The 24926-nt window shown below is 51.6% G+C and overlaps 12 protein-coding genes across 12 annotated transcripts; 7 read left to right on the top strand and 5 right to left on the bottom strand.

Moving 5' to 3' along the window:
* Positions 1-143: 143 nt before the first annotated feature.
* On the bottom strand, positions 144-1531 carry J3458_001673 (uncharacterized protein; the record flags this gene model as incomplete). The annotated part of the gene is made up of 4 exons (XM_007814199.2): positions 144-520; positions 746-1268; positions 1373-1443; positions 1498-1531. The coding sequence occupies 4 exons, from the start codon at positions 1529-1531 to the stop codon at positions 144-146; spliced, it is 1005 nt and encodes a 334-aa protein (XP_007812390.2).
* A 1694-nt stretch (positions 1532-3225) lies between these two features.
* Positions 3226-4477, top strand: J3458_001672 (uncharacterized protein; the record flags this gene model as incomplete). The annotated part of the gene is made up of 2 exons (XM_007814200.2): positions 3226-3526; positions 3630-4477. 2 exons carry the CDS (start codon positions 3226-3228, stop codon positions 4307-4309), a joined length of 981 nt encoding a protein of 326 aa, XP_007812391.2. The 3' UTR covers positions 4310-4477.
* A 219-nt stretch (positions 4478-4696) lies between these two features.
* Positions 4697-4939, top strand: J3458_001671 (uncharacterized protein; the record flags this gene model as incomplete). Its single annotated transcript, XM_066116852.1, has 1 exon — positions 4697-4939. The coding sequence occupies one exon, from the start codon at positions 4697-4699 to the stop codon at positions 4937-4939; it is 243 nt and encodes an 80-aa protein (XP_065978738.1).
* Positions 4940-4981: 42 nt separating this feature from the next.
* On the top strand, positions 4982-5293 carry J3458_001670 (uncharacterized protein; the record flags this gene model as incomplete). Its single annotated transcript, XM_066116851.1, has 1 exon — positions 4982-5293. One exon carries the CDS (start codon positions 4982-4984, stop codon positions 5291-5293), a length of 312 nt encoding a protein of 103 aa, XP_065978737.1.
* Positions 5294-5474: 181 nt separating this feature from the next.
* On the bottom strand, positions 5475-7991 carry J3458_001669 (uncharacterized protein). Its single transcript, XM_007814201.2, has 2 exons — positions 7526-7991; positions 5475-7470 (listed from the first exon to the last, which is right to left on the bottom strand). The coding sequence occupies exons 1-2, from the start codon at positions 7891-7893 to the stop codon at positions 5943-5945; spliced, it is 1896 nt and encodes a 631-aa protein (XP_007812392.2). The 5' UTR covers positions 7894-7991; the 3' UTR covers positions 5475-5942.
* A 206-nt stretch (positions 7992-8197) lies between these two features.
* On the top strand, positions 8198-9160 carry J3458_001668 (mitochondrial 54S ribosomal protein uL1m; the record flags this gene model as incomplete). Its single annotated transcript, XM_007814202.2, has 2 exons — positions 8198-8433; positions 8497-9160. The coding sequence occupies 2 exons, from the start codon at positions 8198-8200 to the stop codon at positions 9158-9160; spliced, it is 900 nt and encodes a 299-aa protein (XP_007812393.2).
* Positions 9161-9331: 171 nt separating this feature from the next.
* Positions 9332-10222, bottom strand: J3458_001667 (uncharacterized protein; the record flags this gene model as incomplete). Its single annotated transcript, XM_007814203.2, has 1 exon — positions 9332-10222. The coding sequence occupies one exon, from the start codon at positions 10220-10222 to the stop codon at positions 9332-9334; it is 891 nt and encodes a 296-aa protein (XP_007812394.2).
* Positions 10223-11115: 893 nt separating this feature from the next.
* On the top strand, positions 11116-11451 carry J3458_001666 (uncharacterized protein; the record flags this gene model as incomplete). The annotated part of the gene is made up of 1 exon (XM_066116850.1): positions 11116-11451. The coding sequence occupies one exon, from the start codon at positions 11116-11118 to the stop codon at positions 11449-11451; it is 336 nt and encodes a 111-aa protein (XP_065978736.1).
* Positions 11452-12079: 628 nt separating this feature from the next.
* On the top strand, positions 12080-14014 carry J3458_001665 (uncharacterized protein; the record flags this gene model as incomplete). The annotated part of the gene is made up of 1 exon (XM_007814204.2): positions 12080-14014. The coding sequence occupies one exon, from the start codon at positions 12080-12082 to the stop codon at positions 14012-14014; it is 1935 nt and encodes a 644-aa protein (XP_007812395.1).
* Positions 14015-16113: 2099 nt separating this feature from the next.
* Positions 16114-16455, bottom strand: J3458_001664 (uncharacterized protein; the record flags this gene model as incomplete). The annotated part of the gene is made up of 1 exon (XM_066116849.1): positions 16114-16455. One exon carries the CDS (start codon positions 16453-16455, stop codon positions 16114-16116), a length of 342 nt encoding a protein of 113 aa, XP_065978735.1.
* A 1787-nt stretch (positions 16456-18242) lies between these two features.
* On the top strand, positions 18243-24189 carry J3458_001663 (uncharacterized protein; the record flags this gene model as incomplete). Its single annotated transcript, XM_007814205.2, has 2 exons — positions 18243-18728; positions 18827-24189. The coding sequence occupies exons 1-2, from the start codon at positions 18659-18661 to the stop codon at positions 24187-24189; spliced, it is 5433 nt and encodes a 1810-aa protein (XP_007812396.2). The 5' UTR covers positions 18243-18658.
* A 171-nt stretch (positions 24190-24360) lies between these two features.
* Positions 24361-24675, bottom strand: J3458_001662 (uncharacterized protein; the record flags this gene model as incomplete). The annotated part of the gene is made up of 1 exon (XM_066116848.1): positions 24361-24675. The coding sequence occupies one exon, from the start codon at positions 24673-24675 to the stop codon at positions 24361-24363; it is 315 nt and encodes a 104-aa protein (XP_065978734.1).
* Between the last annotated feature and the right edge of the window lie 251 nt (positions 24676-24926).

Here is a 24926-nt window from a genome sequence, read left to right as displayed (position 1 = left end):
TCAAATCTTAGGTATAACTTACATTACTTTGCACATTAAAGTTGGAGAGTGCTCGTAAACCATCAACCCCAAGCTGTAAGTACAAATTGTGCGTCACTGTTGTTGCCGCGTTAGTACTATTTAATACCCATCCTTTGGCTGTACTAACAGTCTTCGGCATGAATGTCGGAGGTTTCCGTGAAACCTAACATCTCAAGAAGCTCCGAATCATCCATTAAATAAGCTCCCACAGGTTCAGCCCTACACTCGTCAAGCGTAGTTGCCAGTTGACCAAATTGACCCGTCCAAGTTTGACCTGGCTTGTACCAGCTTGAAATAGGCCTTCTAGTGATGGGGTTGACGGGCGGATTCTCGCCATCAAAGTTGAATTTTCCGCCCATACTCTCGACCGTCATTCGCCCTGTACCATGGCCAAGGAGCTCATGGAGCACAACCCACCAGTAGTAAGCCTGGAGCTTGTGCTTCTGAAGCTGCTCAGCCTCGGCAGCTTCAATAAAAGGGTACTGCTTTGCTTGGCTCCCTGCAATCATCCGATTAGAAATGATGACATTCTTGAACCCATCTTCTTACCGGATACCATTTACTATAATGTGACTGTTAGTCCACGCAAGAAGAGCCGACGATGTCGAGAATCAGAACTGATATTTGGTAAGTTGATTCCCGGAAATATGATGCTTGAGCAGTATGCAAGAGCTACGGACTCTGAATTTTTCGGTATTCATGTCACGGGTGTATTGTCACACACCGTGAATGCTCGAGAAGTCGGGCGGCTCAAATAGACTCCTCTCGAGCGGCCCTTTGTCATCATTCTCCGGCGTTGCCCAGGGCAGTCGGCGAATGAACTTTGCAGAGTTGTCAACTAGTCCAGCAAAGAGCCTGGACTCGGAGTCATCTGCAATGGCCACCGGAGCCTCGAAATCTGCTCGAATTCCCTGCGGGTCGCGATATGGCTCGACAAACCCGAAGATATTTTCTACCCTAGGCGCTCTGTCCCGAACCCGTGGCCGTTGAGACATACGATACATGTCCAGGCTACCGGTTTGGAAGCTTGCGATGTAGGCACTGAGAATATCTCTTTGCAACTCTTTGGCCGCGTATTTGGACGCTTCGTTCAACTCAGAACAATCGAGTTGGAGATCAGACGAATGATCGCCCTTGAGAAGTCTCACATGTCCTTGACCACTTGGGAGAGAGAACTGGGCAACGACTCCACGTTCGACAGATGCAATGAAGACCTCGTATCCAGTGCCATCTTCGACTTTCGAAGCCTAGTAGATAGTAGCTGCTTTGAGACGTCTGGCTGGGGAAGCCCAGGTGAAAAGGCGGCCTGGATTGGATGGACTTGTATATCTCCTTATATAGCTCTCAATACCGAGGACCAATCTGCCAGCTTCTTCAAGACATGGTTCTTTATGCCGGGGATAACTTTAGATCCCCGGAGCCCTGTAGAAGTCAGCATTAAGTCATGAGAATATGGATCTCAGCATCGGAACGCACGTAACAGTTCCCAGCCTAAAGACTTGGACTTCATGCACCGCCATTGCGAGTCGACTACTTGGCGAATCCGTATGCTCGAGCGGCGCAGTGTTGGCCTGTGCAGGCTGTATCAACTAGGTATCAGTTGTTGGGCACTGTTGGGAGGGAATGTGCTTACCCTATGAGCACATACAGTAGATCACCCTGTATATGTACACTTATCCACACGTGACTGCTCGCCTTCTCCAATACAGCGGCCAAGACAACTTGAAGCGCCTGTTGTTCTGAGCTGCCCAACCTCGAACTCGAAGCCCAAGGAAACCGTTTTGCCAGACGAAGTGCGAAACTGCAAGATATCAGTGCTTGTACGGCGTCTGGCTCTGACTGGCGATAGTTGTGGCTAATGAGATGATTTTCTGTCCAGGGGGGAAAAAATATCACATATGATAAGGCTGGTGTGTCTGACGCATCGCGATGCGTTCATGGTGTCTTGCGTGGCTTAGGTACGGCCAAAATACAGTGTTACTAGATGCCCTCTATCTAGCCCGTTTTTTGGATTTTTTTTTTTTTTTTTAAATAAGTTAATAATATAATTTAAAGCTCTATTTATAACTTAAGGTATAGCATTTTCTTAGCTCTTAACGCGATCTAGAGATATTCAAAAGATGATAGGAAGTAACTCCGTAATAACTTATTCCCTGGCAATTTGAGTTGTACCTGACCCTAACCCTAACACTCTCGACATTTGGGGGCCCAACTCCGTACTACTCGTGCCACGCACTCCCGTAGTTCCCGGGCAATCGACCAATCACAATGGGCGAGGCAAGCCCCGCATACTTCTGCCTGGCATCATTTGATAATGGCGCATTACAGTACAATGCCATACTGCATACTGGGCGATAAACTGTAACTGCTATGCTTTAGGATCAAACGCTTTTTGCCCCGCTTTAAATGACATGCTCGTGGATTACCCATCTATATCCGCCGGGATTGATGTCCCAAGAACATTGGAGCTCTAGAATCAGACATGAAGTCTATCGGATCCAGATACCAATGTCACGAATGTGCACAGTACAGCGCAATCAACTTTATACAAGGCCCAGGAGTCGTTGAGGAGAGCAGAAGCAATCTTTTGAACGTCTCGACTCCGAGTATTCTGGCATATGCACTGTGCTGGTGCGGTATGGCGCCGCCATATTTACCAAGGCCGATATCTCAAAGAGCGCCGAGAACGATGATGATACCCCCCTCAAGGTCACATGTCCATCGCTCACATTAATGCTCAAATATTCAGAAGAAGCTACTATTCATAGACTCACGGATAATCCTTGGGTCTTGGATGCTGCCACATCCCTCGTCATCAACTTCAAGCACATAAACCAGCTCATCCAGTCTTGAAGAGAAGACTAGTATCACTACAGACATGGAACCCTTTCCTCATCTGGACCAAGATGGCCAGACAGAACATCTCTCACGGCCGTCCACCGTCCAAGGCTCCAACCGAGCCGTGGAGAATCGTCCTGCATCGTCTTCCTTAAGTTCCTCTTCCATTGGTGAACGCCTCCGTAGCGTTTCGACAAGTTTTGAACAGTCTGAACTCCCCGGAGGCTTCTTTGCCGCCACGGGCGGAATAGCTTCGTCGATTCTCTCACGCCAGCCTGTTCCTCGACTCATTTCCGACTCGACCGGCTCGTCATCTACCGAAGCACACCCTGCTGCCCTTTGCAGCACAGCAAGCACATCAACCCCATGCCAGGCTGTTTCCGAAGAAACCGGCGCCGAAGCCAGACACGATGGCAGCACCGGCACGCAAACAAAACCCAGTGCGCTGGGCGAGTCCGTGTCCGTCCCGTGTCCGAGCCCGCGTCCGCCGCTGCGTTTGCAAACGGCTACCACTTCCCACCGAAACACACCTTCTGCGAATCGGCGAAACTCAGCGCTCTTGCCTTTTGGCATTACCTTCTCACTCCCATGGGTTTTGCCGTCACCGTTTACGGCCTGAATGTGGTGGCATGGGGCGGGATGCTGTTCCTCCTTCTCTGCGACGCTGGTACGTGAACCAACTCCCCCCCCCCCCCCTTTTTTCTTTTGACGAAGAACATTATACATGCACAGAAGACAAAATAAATAAAATCTAAATATTGAATTCTTAGCGCCCGCAATGTGCCATCCTACCTGCAACGACATCAACTCTCCAAGAAGGATATGGATCGAAATTGACTCTCAGATTCTCAATGCCCTCTTCTGCGTGACTGGATTCGGACTCGCTCCTTGGCGGTTCAGAGATCTGTATTTTCTTCTACAATATAGGTTCTCCAAGAAGGTGATTGCGCTTCGCCGGCTAGCGGGCATTCATCGAGGGTGGTTCCGGCTGCGCGGCTCCAACGAACTGCCATTACACCTCGGCCCGCGTAATGTTGGTCAAGACGAATTCCAGTCAGCTCCACGTTCCGCGATCCCCTTTCCGGAGGTCAAAGTCCCCGAAGCTCCTCTCACAGGAGTGCGAGCTCGGCCTACGATTTTGTGGAAGCTAGACCTGGTCATTTGGCTCATGGTGTCAAACACATTCTTGCAGTGTGCCCTTGCCGGTCTCATGTGGGGTATGAATCGGTATAACAGACCGGGCTGGGCCACGGGACTCCTCATAGCTCTGGGCTGTGTTGTTGCCGGAGCTGGCGGACTTGTCATGTTTCTGGAGGGGAAAGCCGTCAAGGGCATAGAAGGTGTGCCGGTGAGCGAGAAAGATCTAGCTCGATTACAGCGGGACAGAGAGAAGGGTGTGTGGCACTTTAATAACATCAAGGGCAAGAATGATTTAAAGGAAAAGAGGTAGATCCTTGGAGCTGGTCCATTATCTTATTGTCATGATCTTTATAAAGGACAGCCTTTGCGCGGGTACTAGATGTTTTTCTTTCTTTCTTTCTTTTTTTTTCAATTATTATGAGGCGGTCGGCATTGATACTTTGGTAGGCCAAGTCAAACAATCATATCATAAAGACTCAAGGGAATCTAATTTTGCAATTTACACGCATCAAACTAGAAAATTTCAATCGCCAAGTTGCCAACTATCTGCTCAACGATAGGTGAACATCCACCTCCCCTTCACATCCAAGTCAACCCAAAGCCCGCCGGGGCACGGATAACCTCACGTCTTCAACACACATAATCTTCCAGCTTCGCAAACGATGCGGCTCGTACCTCCGAGAATCGCAAAACACCCATGTGGCTGATCAACACGTCAACTCTATCGCCGGAGCTCTTCTACAGCGACGGAGCCCCCGAGTACGCCATCCTCTCACACACCTGGGGCCAAGAAGAGCTCTCATTCCAAGAATTCCAGCGCCTCAACGCCGACAACAAGCACATATTCGCACACGGATTAGGCTACCAAAAGGTCATTGAAACATGCCAGCTGGCCCAAAGGACGGTCTCCAGTACGCATGGACCGACACGTGTTGCATAGACAAGACGAGCAGCGCAGAGCTCACAGAGGCCAATCAACTCCATGTTCGCGTGGTACCGGGAGTCGCAAGTCTGCTACGTGTACCTGAGCGATGTCGAGGTCAGTCCTGGGTCCGATGACGCGCATTCCGGGTACATAGACCGTGTATATGCTGCGTTTCGTGCGTGGCGCTTATTTACGCGTGGATGGTGTCTGCAGGAATTGCTGGCGCCGTGGTGCCTGCGGTTTTACGACGCCATGTGGCGAGGAATGGAGGAGAGGGACATTTTCAGCCGCTTGATTGCTCGGATCACCGGCGTTCCGGAGACGGTGCTCGTGTCGTCTACGAAAGCGACATCTACTATTTTCCCGTAGCGACGAGTATATCGTGGATGGCAAGGCGCCGCACGGCAAGGGTGGGGGATATGTCGTGTAGCCTGCTGGGGATTCTCGACATCAGCATGCCGATGCTGTACGGGAGAGCCAGAGAGCATTCTACCGCCTCCAGGAGGAAGTCATTCGGAAATACAACGACCTCTCCATCTTTGCCTGGACTGGCCAGACGATAACCACCTCTGGCGTGGCCATGGACAGGACGCGCGGCGAGGGGGCATCGAACTGTATTTCTATGGTGGGCTATGATATCGTTTTGTCGGCGGAGGTTGTTGAGCAGTCGGATGGCGTGCATTATCACTCGCTTTACCTTGACTGAGTGAGGAGTCCGACGTCGGACAACGCAATGACGGCCAAAACGGTGTTAAGAAATGACGCGATAGCGAAGACGAACGCACCCGAATAATAGACGAGCTGGGGGTCAAAGAGTGAACCACTGATTCTGGCTGCTTCAAGCCGTTTAGGCGGATTCAACTGGAGCCAACTCCCGCTGCTATACCCATCAAACGCACCGTGACGACGAACATCGATGTCATGGAGGCGTGGGCGACGGTTGTTCTTGATTTGACATGGACAGTATGCTTTGACTCATATTTCGCTATATACTTTTGTCTTTTTACGCCATTCAACCTTACTTGCCTCCCGTCTTACCCGTGGGGATGTAAAACAACACAACCCTCTTGCCCTTGAGACCAGCCTCGCCGGGGGCCCAGTCATTCAGGCCCTTGTCTACTCTGTAGAAGCCACGTCGCTCAAGCTGAATAATATCGTCCTTCTTGAGCTTACCAACGCCGCCGTCACAGATGGCGTCTACAAGGCTGAAGGTGTTTGGGTTCAGGAAATCCTCAACATTGTCGTCCTCCTCGAGCTTGTCCTTGGTGATGAGGTAGTCAAAGTCCCAAAGCTCGGCTAGCACGGGCTCAAGACCCTCAGCAGAGAGCCAAGTAATCTTCTTGTCAGTAGACTTGAAGTCGCCTTTCAGGTTGAGCTCCATAGTCATGGTCTGAATGGGGTCCTCGGAAGGGATCTCGCGGACAAAAGCGTTGCCCCAGCCCATCAGAGTGATCTCCTCGTTAAGCTTAAAGCTCTTGGCGTCTTCCTGGTCAATATATATCTCAGGGGAGTACACTACATCCTTCATACCCACGTCGGGGTTCTTGGGGTGCTTGGGTCGCTGTTCGGTGACGACGCCGGAAGGAACCTCAGCACCAGTGAGCTTTACCTTGACAGTGTTGGCCTGGAGAAGGGCGGTGTGGCGAGCAACAACAGGGTCGATCTCCTTCTTGTTGGCAGCCCAGAAGCTGGTCCAGTCCATGGTGACGACGTTACGGCTGGGTCCTTGGCGGATGATGAAGTCTCGCAGAGCAGCAACAGTCATGCCACGACGACGAACACCTCTGATGGTGGGCATTCTGGGATCATCCCAGCCCCAAACCTTGCCAGAGTCAACGAGTTTAGCAAGCTTACGCTTGGACAAGAACGTCTTAATAAAATTCATTCTCGAAAAGTCCCACATGTGAACCTGTCGAAGGCCTAGGGTATCTAGGAACCACTGATACTGGGGGTTGCGATCAGTGTACTCGGTGGATCGCAAAGCGTGGGTAACGCCCTCATAACTATCGACGACGGGACATGCAAGGTCATACATGGGGTAGATATTCCACTTGCGTCCGGTTCGGTGGTGAGCGTTCTCGATGTTGCATCGGTAAATGACGGGGTCACGCATGGCCTTGTTGGGGTCATCAGCGGAGATCTTGGCACGGATACAGTGAGCCAGACCCTCCTCGGAGGCCTTCTTCATCTCCTCGAAGATGCGCAGGTTCTCCTCGATGGATCTGTCACGGCGCTTGGAGGGGATACCATCCATTCGCTGGGCTCTCATGGTCTCTTGGTCAGTATCATCCGCGTAGGCTTTGCCCATAGAGATGAGTTTCTTGCATGTCTCATATAAGTACTCGAAGTAATCGGAGGTGTATGTCAGAGCATCGGGCTTGATTCCCATGAGAGCTAGATCCTCGACAATTGCATCCTGAAACTCCTCGCTCTCTTTGGCAGGATTAGTGTCGTCAAGTCGGAGACGCATTTGGCCCTTGTAGGCAACATGGCCGAAGTAGTCGCTGAGAAGAGCCGCTTTGGCGTGTCCGATGTGTAAATAGCCTCTGTAAATGTATTAGCATAGTTACCATGTACGAGCTAAAGTCATGATGAACATACGAAGGCTCGGGAAGGAATCGAGTCACAACGCCCTTTTCGGCATCCTGAAGAGCCAGGTTGTAGTTGGCACCACCCTTGTTTGCAATGGTCTTGCCCTTAGCGGCGTCTTCTTGAAGCTCAGGATGAGTCTGCTCAAGGAAAGTAAACCACCTAGTCAGATTAGGAGGTCCATTTCGTCGGATAAACCCAATGGCAACCTTGTTTCCTCGTAGAGTCTGCCAAATCTTCTTCTCAAGATCTCCCAAGGTGTACCCCTCCAGGTAGGTTCTAAGAGTCAGGTGCTTATCAAGGTCCCGCAAACGGGGCTCAATGGTGCGGAAATCTCCGGAGAGATTGCTGGCAAGATTTTCGAGCTCCTCGTGCTTCATTCTCAATGTCCGGTGTCCGAAGTTGCTCTGCAAAAAGAACAGAAGGCTGGATGAGACAACCGTTGACACTATATTTCCGTGAGTCAAGTCGTTTTCGGTGGTGGGGTCAAGGGCAGCTTCTCATGGAGGGGGCTTTGAGGGGCCCAACTAGGCGCCAAACACGCATTATCGATAAGCATTGACGCGACTAGAATTTTCAGGCCTAACTTACGAGGCATGAAACTGCCAACGCCCGGTTCGGTCCTTTTGCGCATGATGCAAGCTCCTGTCGACATTCCTGGGAGCTTCATCAAGCACGGCAACAATGACGGCAATCGACAAATGCTTGGCCTCAATGGCCAGGCTAAGCATCGCACAGGTGACACGGCCATCCACGACGTCAATACCAAAATTTCTCACGCCCGCATTCGTTCAGACCCGTCAGGCTTCTGTTGTCAGAATCAAGAAAGTCAAGAAGAAGCGTGCCATCCCCAAGGATTTCAAACGACACAACCTCGAAAAGCGACAATTTCCCCAGTTTTCACTGTGTGAGGCTATGCGGTATGCTCAAAGCGTTTCCTGATTAAGAATTACGCTCCGTGCACATACTAATTGCTCTCCCAGTGTGCTCCGTGCTGTGGAAGTCGGCCAGCCCCCTGCTTCCATCAAATATGAAGTCCATATTAATCTCAAAACCGCACGAAACGGGCCCGTCGTCAAAAATAGCATCCGACTTCCGCACCCTGTCCAAAGCGACTGGCAGATTGCCGTCATTTGTCCCGAAGGAAGCGACATTGCCACCGCCGCGACAGCTGCTGGTGCCGTCGCCGTTGGAGAAGAGACCCTATTTGAAGCTATTCGCAACGAGAAGATCGATTTCGACCGCCTCATTTGCCACGAGGCTAGCGAAAAGGCCCTGAATAAGGCTGGGTTGGGGAAGATCCTGGGTCCCAAGGGACTCATGCCCAGCAAAAGAATGAAGACAATTGTCAGCGACGTGACCAAGTCGATTCGCGATTCTGCTGGCGCAGCCGACTACAGAGAGCGACAGGGCGTTATTCGCATGGCTATTGGTCAGTTGGGATACACCCCCGATCAGCTGAAGGTCAATATCCAGGCTTTATTGAAGAAGGTCAAGTCCGAGTGTGCTGAAATCTCGGAAGAAGTGTCCAAGGAGGTACATGAGGTGATTCTCAGCACTACCAATGGGCCTTCTCTAAGCCTCAATGGAAAATTTAATGACATTGAGGGAGAGACGCAGCCTGAGGCTTTGGCGGGCGTCATGTAAAATAATTGGATCAGGGGAACGTATGTATACTGTACAATAGTCGGGTCGTCGCATTAGAAATCAAACGCATCGCATGGTTTTCTAGAGGGCAACCATGTGGCCCAGCATCATGATGATATACAGTGTATTCTATTTCCCAGGCTCTTCGCTTTTGTGTTTGTGCTAGTCGCACTAACCGCCTCTAAGCGCCTTGATGGCCTCTCTTTGGGCATCCAGCATGCGATATATGGCCAGATATTTAAGCAATCGATCTTGTCCCTGGACGCCAGCTCCTTTTGCTTCTTTCAGCGCATTGCCCAGGTCCAACAGCAGAGTATTCCGGCATCTGGTCAACCGTTCCCCCAGCTTTACGACAAACGGATGTTGCTGATCGAGGGGCTCTTTCAACATAATAATCTCGCCACATTCCTTTGCCGATTGCAATAGTTTGGCAGGCGAGCTCCCCAGCAGTCCTGCCACAGCACCATCATCTTCCTCTTCGTCACTGCTATCCGAATCCCACTCATTTTGTCCCGCGCTAGCATGTGATCTGTCCACGGACAATCTCTCCTCAAGAGCGGACAATTTATCATCAATCTCAAGCATCTTTCTCCCCTGCTCGATGTCTAAGCGTACACGACGCAGCTCGTCGTTCAATTCTCTCGTCTCGTCTCTCCTCTTGGCCACCTTGATCTTGACCTCCTCGACGGCTCTTCGGAATCCCAACAGGGCCACTTTGACATCTTGGACCTTCTCATCGCCACCTTTGAGTTCGGAACCTAATGACAAAAAGGCAGTGTAATTGGAGTTTACGAGCTCAAGAAGTTCCGAGCTGATGGTTGAACTGCGATCGCGAAGGTCGGACCGTAAATCTTCGAGGGTCTGGTGGCGGTGAGGGAGGGCAGAGAGATATGCGGCCGGGTCAAAGTCCGGGACGAGAAAGTCGGATCGCGGCAGGGCTGCTGGGAAGGGGAGAGGAGCGTCATTGTCCGGGTCGACATCTGAGGAGTCGGAAGGGAGGTTGTATGATGTCGACGTGGAGGAGGTGGGGCGCTGGTGGGAGGGAACCGCGAGGTTGGCCATGCTGAGTCTTGGTTCTGGGCATGCTAGTTTTCAGACAGATAAAGCGCCATCCTACATCCCTGGGAGAACGCGCAGTGTTGCAGCCGAAAGGGTCGTCTCTAGAGGCTCGCGGCTTGAGGTTCGTGGAAAGTTGTCTGGTGACTCGAGACCAGCTACAAAAGTCCACTTTACAAACACCAGACAGACTCCAGAGGTGTGGTGAGCCCGTCGCATTGCTGCATAACCCCACTATTTGCATGGGAGGAGCTTAACCCAACCATGGGAGCACTTGAGAGCAGAGCCAAAGAGCCCACCAGGACAAAACACCCACGAGATCCACTGATCCGGTAGCGAATTACGTACGAAATGGTCTATATGACGGCCGTACGGCAATGTTTCTATTCAGAGGGCCGGCCAGTGGCTGGTGGCTTCCTCTTGTTAAAAAGCAGGATCTTCGTTGGGAAAGTTTGCTCAGCCGCCCGCCCGTTGGCCTCGTTGCTTCCACAGCCCGTTCCCTGTTGGCCGAAGCCAAGTCAGTTTCTCCGCGGTGAACCAAATTCACGAATAATCTGGCCTATCCCACAGCATGTACTCTCCATAGTGGCGAGAGGATTGAGTGAATTAGTGGGCATGCGGATCATCTGAGACCCGACCAGGCCATGTTGCCATGAAGAAAACAGCCGACTAGATTTCAGATGCTGGTCATTCGTCGCGGGGACCGAATACGGTTGTGGCAAGTTCCGTCCCCATGAACACCCCATGATGCCCGTCAAGCATTTCAGACAAAATTCATTAGTACGCCCGACAAATTTTTTTCGACACCAATTGGATTGGCCGCGGCGCATACTTTGAATCACGCAATATGGAGTATGTAGAAGCGAGCGAAGCCGGAGCACGGGGAGTACGGGGTCGCCATGTTCACCTCGCAAAGAAAGGCACCTTACCCACCGTATAAAGCTGCACCAAAAGCCCTACAAGCAATTCGATCGGAATTCATTCGGCACATGCTAGGCAAGGGTCCCAACCAAAGGACTGAGCATCACCTGTGGAGACCAACACAGACTAAGAGGACCAAGAGGACCAAGAGGACCAAGAGGGCGGAGGACGAGGGCTTTTTTAGCGCGCAGGAGATGGACGATGCTGTGAAATTTTATCAATCAAATCTTATCAATCGATCAATGGCCCACCCTCGTCTCGTGGAACTTGGTTGCTCGCTCACCCCAACACCGCCTGCTTCTTCTTTCAAATAGACCCGCGGCTGCTCATTTTCGCGAGCGCACTAGCCGTCGAGTGTTTTCCAGTCCTTCTTCTCCTCTTCACACATTTTCTTCCTCCTCAACCCACCGCTTTGTTTGTTGGTTTCCCTGTCCCCGTCACTTGAAATTCAACAAGTCCATGTGAACTGCCAAAAGACGAAACGGGATTCAAGCGCTGGCAATTGCCCGCATCTTATTTGCTGATTTTCCCAATTTCCCTTGTTGACTGCCTGCGTTGGTTTGGCGCATTGGTGTGCCCTGAGACTCTGGGTGTCGCAGCGGTGATATATCGAGCGCAAACCTGCTCAGAAGGATCGAGGAAAACCCAGTGGCATTGCATCTTCCAAACCAATACTTTTATCATCTCTGATGCTTCCGAACTAGCTCAGCATTGAGTGCTTTTTTTTTTTCCAATCATTCAACACTGAAAAAAAAACTTCATTTTTATGGGCTGCATCAGACCCCGAGTACCGGATTTCTTATCTGATCCTACGCAAAATCAGACCACCCGCCCGATTCGGAACTCCGAGCTATTGGCTCGCATATCAGCCAATCACGGCTCAGAACCAACTAACCGCCGCAAGCACCGCAACAAAATCTCCACCCACTCGGTTCCGTCACCATGCCCATGCCGTCCACTCCCGCTCCTCTCGCTCCCTCACCTCCATCCCATAGTAATCCCGGAGCCGTCAGAGAGGTCAGCAACCAGAGGCAGATAGCATCAAGGCCTTCGTCCAAGGCTGCTCAGAGACCAGCTGCCGGCCCCTCCGCTGGCACCGCCGGGTCTCTCGCTCCTACATCCGGTGCGCCTGGCCCGCCCTCTCGAGCACCGCTTCCGACGAAACAGCCCAAGGCCAACACCTCGGCCAAGACAACCGGTGGTTCGGTCCCTCTACCCCGTTTATCTGCACCGCTCGTCGATAAAATGGCCATGGCAGCCGTCATCAGCCCTTCTCCCACTGCGGAGGCGCCCAAGATCTCCATGACATCCAAGGAATGGGTCATCCCGCCGCGTCCCAAGCCTGGCCGTAAACCAGCGACAGACACTCCTCCAACAAAGCGCAAGGCACAAAACCGTGCTGCTCAGCGCGCTTTCCGTGAACGACGAGCTGCCCGTGTAGGAGAACTGGAAGTGCAGCTGGACGAGCAAAAAGACGCTCATCAGCAGGAGGAAGCCAAGCTGAAGGAGAAGATCCGCAATCTAGAGTTGGATCTCCAGTCGTTCCGATCTAGATGTATGCTTTTGGAGAATATGCTCGATCGTGAGCGACAGGAACGTATTCGCGCCGAGACCCAGGCAGAGACGCTCAAAAGAAGGCATGGTGATGACTTTTTTCGACCGCAAAGAATAAGCGGTCCTCGCCACTCGCACAGTCAACCTCACAGTCCTGTACATCATCACGCCCGTCACAGCCTATCCAGCGGACGCAACGAACACCTCTCGCAGGGGAGAAACTTTTCCATCTCCAACATCATCACTCCCCCCGAAAGCTTAGACATCAGTTCCAACAACCCCGAGGCCGACGCAGCTATCACTTGCGGCAACTGCTCACCCAATAGCCGCTGTGCATGTGCTGAAGAGGTGCTCGCTTCCGCATCCGCAGGCTGCGGCAAGTGTGGATTTGGCGCTGCTTGTCAATGCTTGGATGACATGACGAACAATGTCAACGCAGGGCAGGACATGAAAAGGCCTCTGTCACCGTCTGCCGGCTCGTCCGACAACAAGCGACACCGTCCGGATGTGGACACTCACGCCCTTACAGAGACGGACTTCACTGCCATTTTCTCAAGAAAGCCTGCTGCCGATGCCACCCCCCAATCACCATATGACCAGCCCCCATCCGTGACCCAGATGCCCTCCGGAGAGTCCATGGCATTCAAGGAGAGCTGCGGATTCTGCAAAGAAGGCACGTACTGCGTCTGCGCCGAGGATGCAGCTGGCATGGCCACCCCGGCCATGACTCCTACCGAATCAATACAGCCTGTTTCCCACCAAACCCAAACCCCTCCTCCTTCGGAGCCCGATATCCTGCCGCCCCCTCTAGCCATGGAAATGACGGCAGATGGAGCCGTCAAGCTCCCCCGCAGAATCCAAGGCAAGAAACCAGTCCACAAAGCATCGCCCTCGTCCAAGGGCGGCTGTGGCGCCAACGGACCCGGCACATGCGCTCAATGCCAGGCAGACCCCAAATCCGGCCTGTTTTGCCGCCTGATGAATGCAAAGTACAGTCGTGAACAAGGCTCCAGCGGCGGTTGCTGTGGCGGGAAAGGTGCCGGCGAGGGATGCTGCAAGTCCAAGACCCAGCAGGCCCCTGAGAAAATCACCCTCCCCAGCCTGCCCAGCCTGGGACTCAGCTGCGCCGAAGCCTACCAGACCCTGTCCAGCCACAGGAACTTCTCCAAAGCCGCAGACGACATTTCTTCGTGGCTGCCAAAGTTGAAGACTACACAGCATGGGGGCCGGGTCACTCCGGGGAGACAGGCTATAGAGGTCGAGGCGGCGAGTATAATGAGTGTTTTGAAAGAATTCGATGTACGCTTCGGAAGGGAGTGCTGAAATGAGAGTCATGGAGCATGACTTAAAAAAATGGTTGGTTATGCATTATGAATGGGTGGCATTCGTTGTTTTTGGGTTGCTGTATTATAGGGGAAAGGCAAAAGCTACGGAAGTAGTTGTTTCATAAGGGTCACGCATTATACTCCTCTACTACTTTTGACGGCTGCGGCTGCATTTTGAAATCGAATAACGTTTGTACAGTTGTGTTCTATTCCTTAACATCTTTGTGATCCAACTAGTCGGTAGGCTGGGCCCAGTCTTCCATCGGCTATATGAGCAGCTCACCTCCCAGAATTCTAAAATAACAACATCACATATTCCCTCAATCAGGTGGTCATTCCAGCATCATGTTGATGTATCTGCTGCTATGGTATGGCATGTGGCTGCCTTTGAGTATCCAGGGTAGCCTTTGGAAAAAAAAGTCGCAGAACCTACGAAGGGCCAACAAGATTAGCAGCGAGGCTGAAAACGATACATCACTGCGAAGAGGAACAATAGGTTTAGTAGAATACAATCCGTGGATAGAAAACCCCATTCTTTCCATCTCCCTTTGCCTCGCACGTCAATCACATTGCCTTACCCTGTTTTTTTCCACGCTGGACCAATGATAAATCATCATTGCAGTCAACACGAAACGACTGAACCTTTCAGACCGCCAAGGACGGGCATTGGCTCACGCTTGTTTGGGAAGATACCATCGTCAATGCACTACGTGCAGGATATCTATCCACGAACGACTCCGGCGCGACACGGACCTCAGCTTCTGAACCTGTCCGCGGAACATTTCGGACGCTCAATTACCGCCTGTTAGATTGAAACTGTTTCTTGGAAAGATCATAGTGTCGAAAAGGATACCGGGCCATTGAGAAGTAGGTGTTGCTGCGGGGGAGCACGGCGTTCCCGTATGCGAAATGCAGGTCTGTCATACACATGGCTTAGATGCCGAGCCTTCGTCTCGATTGTATGAGTGCTGAGCTTGGCTCTTTATCGGGTCTCCTACATGACTTCAAACAGCTCTACCAGTGGAGGCCATGCTGCTTTGTGCCTCTTATCTTCTGGCAACTGGCCTGTGGAATGTGATGAGTCAAAAGACAGAAAAGGAATGGATGAGAATTTCGTACAAGAGCCTCGGCAGGTGTGTTGATCTAGGGAATCTCCTGCATAGGGTGAGTTTGGGCGAGGAATACTAGTGGGAAAAAACATCTCAACTTTGATATAGCATCTCATTTCAATGATGCCATGTGCCATACCAATCTCTTCTTCTCTGAAGCTGATGGCACTTGACATCCAATGCTATTGACACCACTCGGATAGTGCATTACTCGGGTTAGATCGTGTCCTACAGACTAGAAATGCGGAAATGCTCTGATTTCCTTCAACCGCTGGGCAAGACATACAATTACAAACTACACCATCAAGTTTTGTATCGATTTGTGTCAAATTTTAAGTGATTTACGTGGAGGCTTGGCTCAACTCATGCTCGCTGGACGTGATTGGGTTAGCCCATGGCCTTGCGAGCGTTTGGGAGACAGTTAGCTGCTATCGATTCTGGAGATAAATATGACTGGGCAACTGGATCCTAAAGCACCCAGTTAGGGGTAATAGATCTAGCGGCTTCGTATGATCGAGGGTTATGCCCTAGGCTCGGCTTGGAGTCATGATAGATTAACGAGACCATTAATATTAGGTGCGGGCGGCGTAGTGTACCTTTAAGCCAGCATATACTTTGCAGGTATCCTCGTATCCGAACCTTGGATTGCTGTAGATCGCTTGGCAAATTGCTAATCAACTCCAAACCCAACCGGATCCATTTTGAACGCAACAAACAAGAAGGACTCCCATACGGCGGGTTGTGACGCTCTTAGTCGCTCTTCTCGTATATTAGGTCCGACTGGGGACTGTCAGAACGGAAATGATCTCTACAATGCGCTGTATCCCTCGGCTTGGTCATGGATCAGGTGAATCGCCTCCTAGCTCGTGGAGACTGTCAGCTAGCCCGGCGAGTGAAAAGGGATGACCATCTTGTTGCATGGTGAGTTGGCGCATGATTGGGTCGGGATGTGAGTTGGCACACAGACCTCGTGCATGCGGCGCCTGTATTATGGCGTGGACGACGCGGATTGGGCGATGGCCAAGACGGTTTCGTGGATGGCATGGATTGGATAGAACGGTGTGGATGGTGGTAGACAGCTTTTTGAGCTTGTGGGGGGAGACGTCGATAGACGGCCAGGGACGGTGTCGGATTGGCGGCGAGACTGTCGGGTCTGGGTGGTTTCCTGCAGAAGTCCGGACTCCGAATGGAGTAGCCGTCTCGAGGGTTCTTCCTCGTGAGCTCTATCCGGTAGCACACACAGATTTTGTCCACAAACTGAGCTGATATTTTGAGATTGGCTGGCTGGGAACACTGCGTTGCGGCGCCCATGCACATCGGATGCACTCATATGCAATCTGCAATGCCAGCTCACCAAGGCTACGCCTGGCCGCCAGTGCTAGTTGCAGGAGGTCGTAATTGCTGGAGTTGCTTTGCTGGTGCGCACCAGAGGTACAAAGTCCACAGGCTCTTCCTCGATGTGCTGTCTGCTTTACCTGTCACCCTGTGACACACAGGTTGTGTAGTGTTTGGACTCTCATCAGTGTAGCTCTGACACAGGATAAGAAGACTCTGTTTTTGGCACATCCCGAGATGGAGGCAACTTGTCATCATATTACCCGCCACCAACCAATTTTAAACGGTATGTGTTCTGGTGAAGTGCTTACCGTGTGTAGGAGGGAGAGCATCTCCTCGGGAGACGGTTTATATTGATAGTCGTGGACCGTATTACCCGGTGCCGTTGAGAAAAGCAGATGGGTCTTGGTGGCCTCAACCAACTCGTTACCAGGCCAGTCCACGGGGTGCTGATTGAGTTCACCATTCTCAGCTGGACTAGGGGACAGCTCCCTGAGACTTACATGGGAAATGTGCTCCTATCCGTGTCGGCAGGCTGCCTCGGGTACCTCCATGCTTGGACCGTCGACCGGACATTTGGAACAAGCTAGTCAGTCAGAGCAGGCAAAAGACTAGTAGGATTCAAAAGAGAAGTGAGGGAGGGAAAAAAAAAAAGGAAAGGCCACTACATTGCTCTTGGTCAGGGGCACACAGAATGGCTTGACAGAACGAGGCCTAGTCACTGCATTGAGACATGGATGCGTGAAAAGTGAACTCCATCCATCTGCTGCTTCGATACCGAGCTGAAGCTACCTACCTACTGCCTACCTACCTACCTACCTACCTAGGTAGGTAGGTATCCTGCAGAAGCCGGTTGGCCGGAGTCCAAAACTGGGTCAGAGGGGAGAGACAGCTGTGAGCAGTGAGTGGACGGAGGGCAGAAATACCAGACATAATGAACAGGCGAATGCTTGCCCATTGTCCGTTGACATGCGATGTCGAGTGTGCTTGTACTATTTGACCTGGGGGTTGAAGAGCCAAGATGCTAATGCGAGTTCATGCGCCTTTTCCCACTTGTCTGATGAGAAGGCAGGTACCGGCTGACTTGATTTGTATAAGGAAGGGGCGAGGTAGCTGTGTGTTTGGCACGCCAGCGCTGAAGACCATGATATGTACTTAAGTATCTTAACCATGGCAGAACGTAGCTCGTGTCAACTTGACAGCGAGTTCCTGCTTGGAGGCACCACAGGCTGCAGACGTGTACCGACATACACCAAAGGCAAAATACTGACGTCGGGTGTATCGTTTTCCAATTCATGTCAACTGCTCAAACGCCGCCAACTGGCTCAAGTGGCCAGTCGTCACCCGCCAGAGCTCTTTCCTCACGCCTGGTTTGCTGTTACCCCAGGGTCCACGCGCCTGCACCTTCCTCTCCCCTGGTGCTGGCGGCCACGTCGAGCTCCTCCCATAATCCCGCTCACACATGTACATTAACTCCGTACATGTCCGTCCGATGTGTCGACGGAACGTGTCGACATCGACATCTGGACGGTCTGGTCAACTGCGCTGGTACTGGTGCCTCCACCCAAGTGGCTCTAAGCACACTCGCTACAGTGCATGCATGCATTGACGCCGGCTGCAAATGCGCACGCTCAAGCGCTGTTTGCCCCCGCCCCCCAGTGCCGACATCTGGACTTGGACTTCAATGTTGCCGACTCGGTTGGCTCCTCTTCTCCTCGTGCCTTATGTATTGCCTCCTACCCCATCTCTCACATCTCTTTCTCATTCCCCATCTCCATCCCCATCGTGCTCCATCCCAGCTTCTTCTCTTTTTCCCTGCCTGGTATCCTTGTTCTGGTGTTTCCAGCGTTGCGGCGTTTGCTGCCTGCTTATTTCTCCTTTTTCTTGAAACTGGCCCGGTGCCAGCGACTGTTTCCTTGTTTCTCTCGAGATCCGACTTGGAGCTCCCGCAACCCCATGTCTGGGCCCCTCCATGACCAACTCCACTCATTGTCGCCCCTCAACCTCCAAAACCGTCCCTTGGACTGAGCTCCCTTGTACTACTTCTTCAAGTTCAGAGCTCGACTCTTCATGCCCCATCTGATCTTTTAGATCATTGTCCCTGCCATTTCCTTGGGCGACGTACGCACAACAGCCGGTTGGCGGCTTCGTGTAGAAGCTGCTACTCGTGCTGGTGCACAACGCCGACAAGCGTCTGGATGCATGGTAGCACTATGATTTCCATGCAACGCTCGCTTTCGTCGCCGGTTCGCACACAGTCTCCTGCATGTACGTTGACATGTACTAGAATGAAACTTGCTTCGCTATTCGTACGGCCCGTCTCTGCACTGCCGGCCTTTGCTAATGTTATGCCCTTTTGCTAGCAGTGCCTGCATCTCCAACCCGCCCCTGCGGGCCTGCCAGTCCGTCGTCCGCTGAAGATCAAAAAGATGTCTCCCAGGCAAGCTGTTACCGATCCCGCACGCCGCCTCGATCTCCAGAAGTCTCGCAACAGACCATACCCTTGCGTCATACCGATGGAAGCAACCGCTGGAGCTACCAACGGACACATTCTGGCCTGACAAGCTCACGGCGGCCCCTGGTAGCACAGCCCGATGTCCCTGTGCAGACCAACGACCGGTGCAACTCAAATGAGCAACTAACTACACCTCATATCGAGCCGCCTAGTGAAAGAGCCTCTCGGCACCTTCGTACTCAACCGTTGATTGTGGATGTGACCCAATATACCAACCCTCACCTGACCAAGGATGACGAAAACATCACACTGCAGGAGCTCGCCCATGTTGTGCGCCTGGCCAAATACCAAGAGCGCAAGCGCGCTAATACTCGGGTGCGCTTGCAGAGAAGTCTAATATCCACAGCCTTGAGTGCCCGTCTTACTCGGTGTGGTGATATTGCCAACCGTAATCTGGTGGATAGCTTCCGAAAGGACGACAAGGATGGCTTTGCAATGCTGTATAACGCAATACAGGACGTCCGAAAAAGCTGCGATGAGCTGCGCCGATATGCCCTACTGGAGCCAGACATGGAACCGCTGTCGTCGCCCGCTCTTGGTTCTTCGGAAAGCCTTGATACTCCCACCAGCTCCGTTGTTGGCGTTGCTCCGCCGAGGTCAATTACCCCCTTTCTCCATGATATTTCTGCTACGTCCAGGGATACCATTTTGGATTTCTTGTCAGAGCTGAGGACAAACCCTGATTACCTGGCCACACGAATCTGCGCCCTCTCAAGCTCCGAGTTGAACGCTTTCCTTAGCTTTCACAAGGGAATGGAGCCAGTGGAATCCGTTTTGCCATACCATGGGAGGTCTGCTAGCAGGCATCACGCAGGTGTGTCGTCTAGCCGAAGTAACGCAACCTCCGATATAGAACGTCTCTTGTCATTTCAGCGTCATGATCCTTTGTCTATTTTAATACACTCCTGCTTTGCTAATTCTGCCGGTCCGGATAGCACCGAGGATCAACGACGAACTGATATTTGGGCAACAACGCTCGCCCGACTCATCCAGCAGCCCAAGTCTAGCAGTGAACATTTCCTAATTTCTGTGCTCAATATATGGACCGGGATGCGTGACTGGTCCGGCAAATCCAATATGGAATGGTATCTTATGAAGATCCTCGAGGAAGGTGCCTTCATCCTTGACCGTGCCGAGGACCAACATGGTACGCGGTTTAATCTTTCAGACTGGAACTCCTCTGACGAAGTTGCTGCGAAGGAGTTTTACGACAGGGCCGTTCAGGGACTTTTCGAACTGATTGATGACGAGGATGCGACAGGGATCCCCGAAGGTCTTCTGGAGCTCGGTAATGCGATCGTCAAGAAACTGGACAACAAATACGTGGAAAACACATCTCGATGGCTTGTCTGGAGATGTCTTTTCTTTGTTTTTCTTTTGGGAGTAATCGTCCACCCTGAATCCTATGGCATGCTGGCTGAATATCACATCACCCCTTATGCGAGGGAAAAAATCCTGAAGAAAGTTGCCATGAAAGCTCACGAATATGTTTCTAGCATGTGGAGTGGCAAGCCTTCTGCCACTTGTGTGCCGGTGGAAGTGCCTCCACAGATCAAGGGCCACGTAGAGAGGATTCTTGCCAGGTTCCAAGGATCCCGTTCCAAGACTCTTTCCGCAAAGCTTCTTCCTGCCCGATCCATTACTTCCCTGAGAGAGACCGTGGAGGTCCATCCGTACTTGGTCCTCAGCCCATCCGACCTGGCCACTCTAGCCAATGCATTGTTTCCTGAGCGTCGACCCATGTCTTCCATGTCCAACACTCTCCGATCTGGCGCCGCCTCCATATCTGGGCTGTCAGCTATTTCACAACAAGTCGCCACGCCCAATCCTCGGAACAGTAACTTGGAGACTGCATCCATCATTAGTACCAGCTTTTCGTCCGTGGTCAGCGATGGAACAACGGCCCCGCGAGAAGGGTCACAAGATGGCCAACCACATACGCCCTCTCAACGGAACTCTCCTCCGTCTGCTGACCCTGATGCCCAGAGAAAACTAAATCATTACGAGGACGATGGCTACCGTCTACGACTTGCTATGCACGAGTTGAACCAAAATTTAGGGCCCGAAGCGGTCAAAGGAACCTGCCACCCATGCGCTGAGCGATGGATTGTCCTCTTTCTATCGCCCGATGGTAAAAAGTTATCGACTTCCATGACTTATGACCCAGAGGACGAGGCGGACGAGGACGATAACTCCTCAAATACCGACACAGACGAGGACGAGGACACTAAAGGCCCGGAACTTAACAAGGATTATCACCAAATCCGGGACGCAATCCTTAGACTGGTGGAGGAATATGAGATTCCCAGAAATTTGGAAGCAGAAGGCGATCGTGCCCCCCAATTGACCAATCGAGCGTCCAGGCTCCGACGATACAAATCCAAGAATAGAATCATTACAACAGAAAAGTCAGTCTCAACTCGAAATCCACATAGTCCTCATGATAGCAACAGCAGGTCGAACAATGCTACTTCGGGGGACTCGGCACCGCGAGATTCCGCTGTCCGAATAGCCAGAGAGGAGGATGAAGAACCTGTCCTAGTCAAGATGCTCAGGGCTGCTTCGTCGCAATCCAAGGCACAGGCTGATTTTGTTTCAGCTCATGTCTATTGGAAGACGCTCAAGAATCTCTGCGCCCTTGAATCGCCTTCTCTTCGTGCGAATGGATTTGCAGTATTAATCAACATATTCTCCCGTGGCCCACGTGACACTATCAGAAGATCTGCAGCAGCCATTGAGGAATACGACGCATGGTTGGTATGGCTTAAGCAGAGTCAAGAACGCCACGAGGGTTCAATAGACCGCATGATGAGGCGGGTTCGGGCAATGCGTGACAAGATGTGGTTTGTTACAGATGTGCGAAATTCCAAAGAGTATGGCCATAGTCGTGATATCTGCCAAGCTTTGAAGACGATGGGAATGCCGCGGAGATGGAGCTCCATTCAAAGGTCTCGAGCAAACGTTAGTCGTGCTCCGGGTTCTTCCTATCTTTATCGCACCGAGTCACAAATCATGGACCTTCTGGCTGCGTCGGAGGAGCAGGGCGGCCCTAACAAGCTGAGCGACGACCAGGCGGAAATGACATCCAATTGGCTGCAACAGTACGGGATCGAGAATTTCTGTCATGGAGAAGAGCGCATACATCGATTTTGCTGCGAGGTGGACAAATGTATATCTAAGCTCGTGGGAGAGACTATTCGGGATGCACCCGTATTGTGGTCAAGCGACTTGTATAAACGGGAGAAGGTCGTTTATGACCGGATGAGAGTCCGCGAGAGGGATCAGTCATGGTCTGGAGATGATACGGCAAGTATTTTGAGCGACGGCGAAAGGCGGTTGGGTTCGCCGTCATCCAGACCATCTTGGATGATGCGTGAACCCGAGAGGGGGAAATTTCCGAATAGCCCGAACGGGAGTCAACATGCTCTGGACATGCCCCGAATCAATTTTGCGAGGCCGACTGCCTCTCTGTCTGATGTGGTGGAAAATCATGATGCTTTTGAAAAATCGTCACCCGTTAATACGGTCGATTCTATGAGTACGTTCTGGTCTCCATTCCAGCCAGTCATGACGCCGGGGTCTGGTATGTCTAGGGCGTACTCTCCCACCACAAGTCTCACAAATGTTTCAACGACCTTCTCCGGGCCTTCACATCACTTTCCCTTGCCTTCGAGCTCTAGCGTCTCTACGGGGCGTCCTGGTACATCGGCATCTTCTAACGAGACAATCTTCCAACAGCGGGCTGAAGACGAGAAATCTCGCTTCTTGAACGAGCTGCGGCAAACGCTGACGAGTCTGTTGCTGTCGGACCTAGGGAGCCAAGTCTTGGCCCGTGGGTCTGAAACAGACGCCTGGTTCCATGGATTGGGACAGCAATTTATAGATAGAAAGGATGCCCTTGATCATGCTCGACGACGTCCAGAAAGGAAGGACAAGGAAGTGGGCGGCCGGAGCTCCACGAGGCCAAGGGTGATTGAAAAAAAAAAGAGTTTTAGAAATTTGAGAAATGCTGGCGACAGCGTATCTGAACGATCTGCTGATGTGCCCTTGGTTGGCATGGCAGATGAAGCAGGCACCACCGGGACTGGAAACGGGAGCAAAACCAAAGAGGCTACAACCGACTTTCCCTTCAAGAAGGCGTACCACCGGCTCCTCAACATGTTTAGTGTGAACCCCAATCCCTTTGCCAAACTCAATGCTCTCAATGAATTGGAAAATCTCATCACTGCCTCGTTGATGTGGCATGGTTCTAAAAAGCTTAGAGCAAATCGGTCCGACGCAGGTTCCAGTACATCATCGGATCGCGGACCAAACAATCGCCAAACGCCTCTGGATGGCACGATTGACAACGTAAAGGAGCGCCGATCCCAGGCTATCCAGTCTGTATTTCATCCAGCAGGATACGGGAACCAACCACGACAAGCTAACGCGGAGACGAAATCAATCTCCAGCGGTTCTTCAAGTACTGATGCCATTACCAGCGAGCTTCAGAGGCTTTTTCGGGATGCTGGAATTCGACCCAAGTCTTTGTTTCGCGATCTTCAGCTTATTGCGGCGTTTGTGCCATCAACAATTCTCGACAAGCCGGAGCGAGGCAAGGCTTTTTGGAACGTTGGCTTGGCTGCGTTGAAGCTCAAGTCGGAGGTTTGCCGGACCATGGTGGAAATAGCTGATAATGTTATTGAAGTTCATACTCGGCCTCGAAATCCTGTCAACGACGGCCACATATTGTCTGAATCAAAGCCATCGGTAACGGGCACACCGCCTCCACCACCAACTATATACAATTTGCATGATGCGGGGAAGATGTGTGTAATCACTGCCAGAGAGGGCTATCCAGCGGCACAACGCGAGCTTGCTCTGCTTTATATGTCCAACCCAGAATGTGTCGAGCGCACAACTTTGCCACTCTCTAAACCTCGGGAAGTATTCAAACAGGCTGTCATGGAGAGGTATGGAAGAAGTGAAAGGACACGTGGAAGTTATGGAGCAGCAGGGCCAGCTGGTCTCGCCAATGCTAGCATGAATACGCGGGCAATGGGACCTGCTAACTCAGCGGGAGATGGACCGGCGCTGGGTGGCAAGGATAGCGATGCCAGGAATGACGTGGGACTGCTGTGTATTGCTATTCACTGGATGGAAGCAGCAGAGCAAGGTGGTGATGATTTGGCGGCAAGATTCTTGCGACAGAATGACTTTACCGAAATGGGATGAAGGGTAAAATCACGGAATGATGGCGTTTCGGTGCAATATGTGTTCTTTCTTCTTCATCTCAGTCAACGTCTTCTTTTTATTTGAAGTTGGCATTTGGAGAGCCTTTTTGTTTGATCTTCCTCATCTTCATGCGAGTGTGTTGGGATAATTGGTGGGATTTGGCTTGCTATTTTACGCAAATGCAACTGTTGGAACGAGGGTGGATAATGACTTGTCGCTTTCAATACTAGATGGCAGAGGGCAGATTAGAGTTGAAGTGGTTGATTGTGCGTTTGTTTGGTCAAAGGGTTCGGCACTTTTAGATTGCAGGGATTGGGAATTTGGATGGCATACAGCGAGCACGATAGACGGCGTCACTTGGATCTGAGCGTTTACGATGGAGGATATACCAACTGTTTTCAAATCAGAGCCCGGGGAGTGCAGATATTGTGGTGTCTTGTTCCTTTTTTTTTTCTCCCTCTCAACTATAGTGTACGGAGTATACATATGTATATATATTTATTTAAAAAGAAAAAATTGCACACACGAAAATTCATGTTCCAGGATGTAAGCATGTGCGGGTTTTGGAAGATTCCACGAGGGGATGCTGGCATGCAAGGCGATTTGGCCACGCAGGAGTGACGGCACGAGGAGTTCCAAACAACATCAACTTGCTGCGCGAAGGCTGATAAAATGCTGGCGATTGGTTAAATAACATGGCCGAAACAAGGCGCATTTTGGCAATACCTCATCTGACC

Source organism: Metarhizium acridum (genome assembly GCF_019434415.1).
Source record: "Metarhizium acridum strain ARSEF 324 chromosome Unknown scaffold_1, whole genome shotgun sequence".
Lineage (NCBI taxonomy): Eukaryota > Fungi > Ascomycota > Sordariomycetes > Hypocreales > Clavicipitaceae > Metarhizium > Metarhizium acridum.
Note: the sequence above shows the minus strand (reverse complement) of the source record. Positions and strands in the feature narration are given on the sequence as shown.

Bases quoted from the DNA above. Each gene is read 5' to 3' on its own strand.
- J3458_001669 (XM_007814201.2), bottom strand. From the start codon at position 7,893: ATGAAGCACGAGGAGCTCGAAAATCTTGCCAGCAATCTCTCCGGAGAT. The intron at 7,471-7,525 runs GTATGTTCATCA...ATACATTTACAG, and splicing joins CGATTCCTTCCCGAGCCTTC to AGGCTATTTACACATCGGAC.